We start from the raw sequence: 10,191 nt of genomic DNA, 5'->3' as shown, positions 1-10,191 counted from the left end.
TTATAGTGCACTATAAAATGATAATACAAAATATAATACTGTAATACTATAACACAACTTCAGATCATTTGGATAGATATCAACTATATAATATAATAAAATAACAAATTGGCGAAATAAAACCAGTGACTGAAAAAGTATAAATTGTGCCATTTCGTCAACAAATTAGTGAAATGATTGTCTCGTTGTTCCAAGTTTGTTTCGCTCATCATAACGCCAAGATAAGCCAGGTGTACAGTGGTTAAGATACTAAATATCACATTAATTACAGCCACAATGAGGGTGTTGCTATTCCAGCCGTAGCTATAGCAATTCCTATACTTACAAGGTTTCTGGCATGGATTGGCGGCGACACACGCGTTAAATATTGTTGCCAATTTTAATCTTAACATATTTTCCGTAATTGCAAAAAATCCAAGTGAAAACAGCACGTAATAAATCTTCAAGTGGACGCCATGCAGTAACGATGATGCAATATATGTAAATATTATTGCTATTAAATAATTTTTATAGCGATTATGCATCGGACGAAACATGTAGATTTTCAGCCATTTATGCATTGGCAGGTTCCAGCTTCTTACTACAGATGTAAGTGATCGTGGAAATTCGATTTCCCATGGTTTGCATACTAAGTAACCTAAAGCACTATTTGGTCTTCCATCGTTATACGGTACAATGCCAGCAGCAGCTACAGTGGCTTGGGAAAGAAAACATATGAAATATTGACTGCAACGTACTGATAACGCATCTCTATATGTAAGCATCCATTTCCATGAACTATGCGACAAAGTAATTGGTACCAAACAGTCAGACAGACTTAAAAAAGCTATGGCCAGTACGGCATTTAAGACAGTCCAATAGAGCCAACGATAACCCTTATGTACAAATTGTATGCTGCGTAAATATGCACTGTATGATATCCAAGGACCTAGTGCACTTGTTGCTGGATTGAAGATATATCCAAAGAAAGGTATTAACCCTGGTATAGAAGATATATTTTCCTCATTTTTATCATTCTGCTTTAAGTCAAATGCCAGCGAGATTATTTTCATTGCAGAAATCATTTGCAGACCTCGAATTCGTTGCCACTCATCTGTCTTGTTCCACAGCAGTTCAAAAAGAATATGACTTGCAATAGTTGTAATTGTCAATTTGAGACCATATGAGCGCCAATTGAAATATTGACCAATAAGCATTGTGGTGTATGAAATTAGACACAAAAATACGACGATTAAGCACTGAAAACCTAGTGTGAAGAACAAAGCAACAAATCCAGTTATTAACGACACCATATGCATCACTTTATAGCGTTGTTGGTGCTTGGCAATTGAACACACAAAACGAAAAACCAAGCAACAACCGATTAGTGTGCCGATATAGCTTAAAATTTGCTTTCCAGATGGTATAATACATTCGCTTAATGTTGTTTGAAATGTCCAAGGAAAAAGCTCCACGTCTTCGTCATCATAATCTATGTAGTTGTTATCATAATTGTAGTCTTCATAATAGTAATCCATTTCGAACTTCAACCAAATTAGAAATACATATAAATACTTATATATTTCTCAATAAAATTATATTTAACTTTCTCAGATTTACATTTAATATGCCGCCGCTTTTCCATACGTAAACAAACAGGCGAAAATACTTGTCAAAATAAAAAAGTTTACAGTCGCTGCTACTTCTTCCTAGTTGTAATTCACAATAAAATGTGATGTTTTTGTTTTTTGATATAAATCCAAATTTACTCCAGAAGTACTCTTGCTTTATAGGTTTTTTGTAAATATTGTATTGTGTTTTGTTTATAATAACAAATAATGCAAACTTGTTTGCTTACATAAATTAACTGATCAATTAAATAATGTATTAGCAAACATATATTTACCTTATGGAATTGATGTATATACTAAATTATTGTTTTTTTATTATTTCTTTCTTTTTTAATTGTTCTTATAAAATTAAAATATTAGTTGTAAAAATATAGTATACTTTACATGTTTGCCACAAATTCAAAATGGTGAGACTAGTTATTCAACATTTTTCAATTAAAAATAAATCATTAAGGTGAAATTTAATTTGAAAAATTCAAAATTATTTCTGAAATAGTGAAATGAATTATTTAAGATGAATTATTGTAAGACGTTGGCAAAGATCATAAGCATAAACAAACACATTGTCCTTTGTAAAGCAGTTTTTATAACATAATTTAAATTCTTTTGCTTATAGATTTCAAAAATTTTTTTGATATATATATAATATTTAAATAAAAAATAACATACTTATAAAACATAATATAATATTGAACATTACTTTTATCTAAACAGTCAAATTAACCATAACAAAGAAATTTCACACAAAAGTATTACTGGTTTTTCATTATTTATTATTGTGGTATTCGGGTAAACAAATTATAGAATTACCATCAGGTTTATTACGAAATATATTTATGTTATAAACTCAACTTACATCTACGCCGACTTATCACTGATATAATCACATGTGCAATAACGAGAGACACAAAGAACTTGGAAATACAAGTAAATTATGAGAAATTATAAAATACTCGACCAAAAATTCAAATTCAATAATAGATTATTTAAATATACTTAGTATATCGGTAAAGTAATAAAATTTTATGTATATTTGTTTTTGTAAAATTACAAAAACTTACCGAGTTTAAGAATTATTTGGGCTGATAATTTTTTTTGGTATTTAGTAAAGCATCAACAAGTTTATCACTTTACCGAGAATCGTCACAATGCCCCTTATATATAATTATATATAATGTTTCGCAAGGAGAATTAAAAGAATTAATAATATGATTCCCTACGAGTTAAGAGATTATGTCCACTTTTTATTGTATATTGTTGCACCATATTGTAATTTCATCTTTAACGATATTATTTTTTGGTGGGCTATTGGTGCCATCATGTTTATTTCGAATAATTTTATGGTCCGAGTATATTTTAGATTGCGAAATATTGCAACAGATGTATTCTGGGAAGAGGAAAATCATTTATTGTGCAATATATTTCTTATACCGTTAAAGTTCTGTTGAACGGATACTGATGGTTCGTAAATTCTATATATTCTGAATATAAATACATATTAATATAAATATCTCTAAATTTAAAAATATCCATTAAGTAAAGTAAAAACGACTTTTGTAACTTATTTAATTTCATTTATTGTTAAAGTAATAAATTAGAATTTATGCTAGTTTAAAAGTTTAATAAATATCTGACTTATAGGTAGTAATTTGCAATATATGTCAATATACATTTTTAAACCCATTAAAAATATTTGTTCTTTATTGAAAATATTTTTTCTCATAAATATTATTTGAACCTAATTTGATTTAGCGAAGCTTAAAAGTAAAAATAAGACTAACTGTGAACTCTAACAGTTTTAAAACCTCTTATGAAGTCCTTTTCTGTAATTAGAATTAAACGCACCCCAATTAAAGCACCGAGAGTTGTAGTATGTAACGCGCTCATTACACCCAATTAAAAAAATAGCTCATAAAAAGTGTGGGAGTTTTAATATTAAAAAAATTTGTATCAGTCAACAATTTTGAGTCATAATTTCTTTGTATTCGATATTTTATGAGATATAGATAGTTATTGCACCGTCTCGTGTGGCAATGCCTGCTGTCTCTGTTGTTCCTGTTGTTGTTGGTTTTGTTGGTTTTGCATATGTCGCATGCGGAAAAGTCGCAAAGTCATCCATGACGCAAATGTACCAGGGACAGGAATTGGCGTTTGCTTTTCTAACGCTTCCTTTTGTAATTGGTAGCGATACAACAATGAGCCAGCAATCAAGGCTGAGACTATCGTAGCTGATATAACAACTATAAAAAGAATGCTGAATCCAGGTACGGGCATACAAATTCCATACACTACTTCTTCACTTATTTTGCCTTGAAATACTGTAACTGCTTCTTGTTTTGAATCTGGCGAAAATGCAAGATCAGCTTCAGATATAACATCATATAGACCACTCACACCAACATCAGCGCTACGTGCTTTTCTGTCCGAAATAATTACTGATCTACGACGCCTTGTTTGCTGGACATGTTGCTGGCTTTCTGCTATTTTATTTGTTTTGTTTAGTTTGTTTTCATTTATAAGTTCTTCTGGTAAGTGTTTAAACTCTGTTGTTTCTGGTTGATATATTGGTCGAGGTATATCATCTTCGGACTTGGGTTCGAGTGAACGTGGTCCAGCCATCGGTACTCCTATGCGTTTTTGTGCTTCGAAAAATCTGGGACCATGTGGGAATTTGCCACTCTTTTTCAATTCCATATATTGAGCTTCATCCAAATCAGCAAGTTCATCATCGCCAAATAGTGTATCTAAGTCAGCTTCTTCAGTGTCCTCATGGACTGGGCGTGGTTGCAAATTTGCATTTTTCTCATGCACATTAAATTGATCAAGTATATTTGCAATACCACTGTTTATAGAAGAGAGTTGCTTGCGATTATGTATGATGTCATCATAAAATATATCATGATCACTAGCACCTCCTTCTGGTGCAGCCATTTGATGTGTAGCTTCCTCTGGTATCAAGTCATTCTGATTGCTAATGGCATCATTTATTAAAACGTCTTTTCGTTCGTTTACATTACCAGTTAGTTGGCAATGATCAAGGCAGCCATGGCGACAAATTTCGACTTTACATTTGATGTGAACACTCAGAGCATCAGGGAATTTGAACGCATGGAAAAATGCATAGGTTATAACAGTTGCTCGCTCATCTGGTGCACGTGCTTTCAAGAAACGTGATATCATTTTTGGTCTAAGCACACAACCAAATTCATCCGAGAGGTTGATTATATGACCGGAACCATCTGAAGCAACACACGATTTAACTCGCATATCAAACTCACCTGTAAGATAAAAAGTAAAACAAATTAAAACCACTATATTAACAAATACTTATCGATAAATTGTTAAAAGACATAATTAATACATTTTTTTATCTAATCTTGAATGTTACTTTTTGGAAAATCTAATTAAAATTTTTTAACGAAGCTATTAAATAGAACAATTCAGAATCTTTTAGTCATTTCAGATTTAAAGTTCAAAAATGAAGCTCAAGTTATTTGTAGTAGTGGCTGTGTTATTGGGTGGTGTTAATTGTTTATTATATCCACTTGGTTTCGATATGGCTAATTTAGATGAATTAACATTTGTTTCGAATCTACAAAATAGTTTCCAAAGTCCGGCTGCCGCATTCATAAAACAAAAACAACTAGATCAACAACAAAAGATAATTAACTCTGCAGGATCAGCACTTAAAGAGTTACTTAAAACTCCTAACAGGGCAGTAGATTTCCTTCTCAACAATGAAACTTCTAGGAAAATATCACTAGAACTGAAGAAACATTTAAATAAGGCAAAGTTGCGGTCTGAAAGCATACAAAAATCGGAAAAGAATATCGTTCCCCAAAATTAGAACCAGATAAATATATTTCTATTTCGTTCTGTTAAATATATATATTAAAATATTTTTAAATAAGTAAATAATTATCATAAAATTATTTCCAGTTTATTTTTAAATAAATGGAGTAAATTCAAAAAATGCAAATCAGTTGAAAGAATTAATCGCGCATAGTTTTTAACTGTTATACTAACTTGAACTGTTATAATTTGTAAACCAAAAATTGCATAGTGTGATCTTGACTTAATTTTTTTTTTAATATTATAAAAATAGCTGTTAAAAAACATTTATTTTAATAAATTTATTTGATTGATCTACTTACCGCGATAATCATTAATGGCCACAACAAGCGTCAGAGTAGAACCCAGTGGAACAATTCCGCTTACTGGAGGTGCCCATGGACCCTTGCCATGTTGTATTTCCATCCAGCAGTCGACATTATCGCCTAAAGTTTATAATGAGAATGATTTTTATTATATATTGATAAAATCTTTAATTGTATTTTTTTTTCACAATGAAAATATGTTAAACTTAAAGGCAACAAATTACGCATATGAGTATTGCGAGTTACCTTTCCTTGTAAATTCGTTTAACTTTTTGTTTTTATTTGAACTGACCATCGTTAAATCAATAAAATTACTGATACATTTGTTCGAAATTACCTCTGAAATCAAGTTGAATTACATCCAAATCAGCAATTACCATCGGTGGCTTTGAGGCTGTTTTCTCATAATCGTTAAACCACTCGCAACGTAAACGTTTCGCTTCATCCCAAACTTCAAGCAGATCTTTGTCGTATTGGACCACAACCTGAGTGCAGAAACGTTAAAATTATTTTATGAAAATGATATTAAAAAGTAATAACAATAAGTGAGTAAATGTTTATTTATGTTGTGGCAATTATAATAGCAGTGAACGCGAAATATATAATCGGCAGATTTAATAATCATCTCAGGTTTTTTGTACTAAAGCATGGTTGCTTTAACATATATTCTTAATTTTCTTAATTTTTATCAGAAACTCAAATATAGTAAATTCGTTGGGTAAATTAGTTAAAACTAATTTATGTGTTGGTGTATCTGAACCGATCAATTATTTACATTTAGTAGAGAAAACTGTTTAACATTATCTCATCTTTTTGGTTCTTTATTATTGATAGAATATTATAAATGTTTATAGAACTCAGTTTTAAACAATTTGGATATATAATATATAGAGTTTTTAGGGACAAGTAAATTTTAAAATTTTTTTAGTAATTCCAAGTATTTATCAGTCAATAAAATTTTTTTTTTTTATATAGGACATCATATTCTTGTGCGATGATGTTAAATGTATTCAAGGTATTGTAAATGGCTAAGAAAAGAGAGAGAGATGTTGTTGGTTTCAGAAGAATGTGTGTGCTGAGATATTATACATATAAATATATACATATATACATGGTTTTTGATAAATTTAGTATCAAGTCTTATGTCCATTTTAGCTTGTTCGATGGCGAGGAATGCATTTTTCATTTATCCTATTCGACAGCTGGTATGTCGATTTTAGAATAATTGCTTCAAATTAATCATTTTAGTCAAATTGAAAATTGCTGCCTGCACCAATGCTCAGCTACTTACCGTATTCTCATAGAATTGTCCATGTAAATCTGGTTTTGTGCCACAACGTGAGTACGATATTCTGAAGGAGAAAAACGTTTTGCCTGTCGATGGAGGCACATAAACACAACGCGGGTCACTATGTTGACCTGTTTTTGATAGAAGAAAAAGTTTAAAAATTAGAAAAATTGATAATAAGTCAAAGTTGAATTTTCCTTTTAAAAGCAAAACTAATAAATCTTTTCATTTTATATATTTTATACAAAATAATTGGCTTTCGAATTGAAACTTACCTTTTGAACTGACAATACCCTCAAATGGATGCGAGAATGTTAAATGGACATCCATGTGGTCTTTACCGCACATCACTTCTAATGAGACTATGTTTGGCATACCTTCCGGCCGCTCAACGGGCCACAATTCATTACCAGCTAAAACTAAACTAATACGAAGCTGCAAAAAGAAAAATACCATACATTATTAGGTGAGAGAATTAACATAAACTAAATATATAAATATATAAATATGTATATTTTTTAATTAATTGTGTTGTATATTGCAATTAAAAGTTTAGAATGTACATAACAGTTTAAGTTGTAAGCGGAAAAAATGTGAAGATTGCAGGTGGCACACTAAACTATTGATCTGCTGATATGCTGATCTTGTGAATAATAGACCGTTTACCTCAGTGTCTATTATTTTAACAATTATATCGCACTTGTTAAAATTATAAACGCCAGGCAATAGCCATTGAAACGAGCAATGATTTTCTTCACATTCGTTGCAACCGTAGAACAGTCACAGCGTAAGTTTTCGTTGCCTTCATTTTGCGCCACTAACAATTCTAAACGATTTCCTTGTTATATAGTATATCTAATCAGTACACATACAGTTGTATCTAAGTTGGTTGAAGTGTACATGTGCAAAGCGGTCTGTTAATTTCTCTAACCACATCAAGACAAACGTTTGAATTATAAAATACTTAGGCTAATAAAGTAGTAAAAAATATATTCCATAAAAGTATGCGTACAAATCTAAGCCAAGTTTTTTTTACATTCTAAACATTTGCTCCGCATTCACTTGAACATTTTTAATTGTAAATTATAGATAAAAAATTTAGACGAAAGCAACGCATAAACAATTGCTCCATAACTCAAAAGATAAACAAGTTCTCATTGTAAAATTTTCTTTCTAAGCTTTTCTCCATAGATTTTTTCCAATGTAGTCTTTCGATTGTGCCATGCACTGAGTCTTTTTGTCTGTACCATCGCTGCGGACCGACATTGTTCCGTTTGTGCTTCGGTAACAGATTTTCTGATTTTTATTTGGCTTGCGGTAAGTAGCCCCAACTACGGGTTTGCGACTGCAATTGGCTGCTCAGTATGTGCGGAATTGCATTCTTTGGTAGTGCACTCACATACTTTTTTTCCTGGAAAATAGCTGTGATTCTGTGCATTTAAAGATAATGTTCTTAACGGTTTATTTGCGTATCCAGGCGAGAAAAAAGTGGTGTAGTGCATCTAATATGTGAAATTGACATGACATTAAACAATTTCCTTTTTGGATCTTAGCTCTTCAACATATCAATAAATATAAATTTATGTGATGTTCACGGATAATACGAATATTTTTACCAAGTTTAAGTAACTCATTTGACAAACCCAATTATGTATTTATATAAGACAAAATTTTAAAAAAAAGTTTTTTAATTACAAATCCGGAAGAAAATTTTTGATGTAGTTTGCTCCAATTTTTGAAACAATACGTCAAATACAGTGGCTCACAGCTTATTTGATGCAAGCAAAAATTTTTTGAAAAATGTTGTTTATTTCAAAATATTTTGCAAAATTAAAAAAACAAAGTATGCAGAGTTATTGTTTATAGTGTGTTTATTCATTTAAAAAAAAAATAACCCAAAAATCTTCTTCCATTCCTTAGTAATGCATCAAAAACCAAAACCAAATGAAAAATTCATGTCACAGCTTAAATGATGCAACATCAAAAAAACTAATATTTTTACAAACTTCCGGACTAATTCTAAGTACTTAGTACTTTGTTGGATATCCCTTATTAGTAATAACAGCATGAAGCCTTTTTGGCATGGAATCAACCAGTTTTTTGGTATAATCTGGACTAATTTTACTCCACTCTTGCTGTAAAGCGTTTCTTAAGTCAAATTTGTTGCGGATGTCATGCTTTCTGATATTAGTCTTCAAAACGGACCACAAATTTTCAATAACGTTCAAGTCTGGTGATTGTGCAGGAGTTTGGACAATGTGTGGGCATTGCCATATCAACCACGTTTGTACTAATGCTGACTTGTGCTTAGGGTCGTTGTCTTGGTAAAAGCGAAAATCATCTGCAATCTGCAATTTCGTTGCACTTTGAATCAAATTTTCTTGAAGAAGCTTTAAGTAAATATTTTTATTCATAGATTCTTCGATGGAGACCAAATTTCCTACTCCATTTGATGACATACATGCCCAAACCATAACATTACCACCTCCGTGTTTTACGGTAGCACGTAATTTTGTGGTTTGAGCTCAGAATTGACTTCGCGCCATACATAAGATCTTCCATCTGATCCAAATAAGTTTATTTTGATTTCGTCTGCAAAAAGTACATTTCGCCAAAATGCTGGACTCTTATTTAAATGCTCTCGTGCAAACTGCAACCTTTTAATTCTATTTTTTGCACTTACGAAAGGTTTCTTTACAGCTATTCTTCCATTGAAATTTGATTCTCTCAATATTCTGCGGACGGTTTCAGGATGACAAATTTTTCCAAAATCTATTTTGGCCATGTCTGTCAACTTTGGAGCGCTAGTTGTTGGATTTTTTTGAATTTGGTTTACCAAATACCTCGATTCTTTTTCTGTAAAAATTTTATTGGGAGCCTTTCGTCCCTTATTTTCTATGCGATTTTCATGTACGAAGCGTTCAATTATGTGTTGAACTGTTGAAGAGCTTATATTTACCATTTCACCAATTTTACGCTGGGGAATTCCCTTTTTAAAGTACTCCAACACTAACTCACGCTTTTCAATTGATGTGCGCCCTCCCATGGTTAACAAAATGCACTCACTTTAATTTTTATAATATTTTCGCTCAAAAACTAGATTACAAATGATCGCAGAATAAAAATATTTTAATTT

At 31.2% G+C, this 10,191-nt stretch overlaps 2 protein-coding genes across 3 annotated transcripts in view; both read right to left on the bottom strand.

Moving 5' to 3' along the window:
* Positions 1–13: 13 nt before the first annotated feature.
* LOC119671846 (protein-serine O-palmitoleoyltransferase porcupine) lies at positions 14–1,661 on the bottom strand. Its single transcript, XM_038082657.1, has 2 exons — positions 1,600–1,661; positions 14–1,523 (listed from the first exon to the last, which is right to left on the bottom strand). Exon 2 carries the CDS (start codon positions 1,515–1,517, stop codon positions 84–86), a length of 1,434 nt encoding a protein of 477 aa, XP_037938585.1. The 5' UTR covers positions 1,518–1,523; positions 1,600–1,661; the 3' UTR covers positions 14–83.
* A 1,589-nt stretch (positions 1,662–3,250) lies between these two features.
* The window catches only part of LOC119671840, a 35,542-nt gene continuing 28,601 nt past the window's right edge, over positions 3,251–10,191 (bottom strand). For both annotated transcript variants that reach the window (XM_038082651.1, XM_038082650.1), the window contains 5 exons: positions 7,331–7,490; positions 7,059–7,186; positions 6,105–6,252; positions 5,765–5,887; positions 3,251–4,888 (listed from right to left, as the gene is read on the bottom strand). In XM_038082651.1, coding sequence (XP_037938579.1) covers positions 3,621–4,888; positions 5,765–5,887; positions 6,105–6,252; positions 7,059–7,186; positions 7,331–7,490 — 1,827 coding nt within the window. In that variant the 3' untranslated portion in view covers positions 3,251–3,620. The remainder of the gene's footprint in view (positions 4,889–5,764; positions 5,888–6,104; positions 6,253–7,058; positions 7,187–7,330; positions 7,491–10,191) is intronic.

This window comes from Teleopsis dalmanni, chromosome 1 (assembly GCF_002237135.1).
Source record: "Teleopsis dalmanni isolate 2A chromosome 1, ASM223713v2, whole genome shotgun sequence".
Lineage (NCBI taxonomy): Eukaryota > Metazoa > Arthropoda > Insecta > Diptera > Diopsidae > Teleopsis > Teleopsis dalmanni.
The sequence above is the reverse complement of the archived record's forward strand: the minus strand, read 5'-3'. Positions and strand labels throughout refer to the sequence as shown.

Bases quoted from the DNA above. Each gene is read 5' to 3' on its own strand.
- LOC119671846 (XM_038082657.1), bottom strand. From the start codon at position 1,517: ATGGATTACTATTATGAAGACTACAATTATGATAACAACTACATAGAT.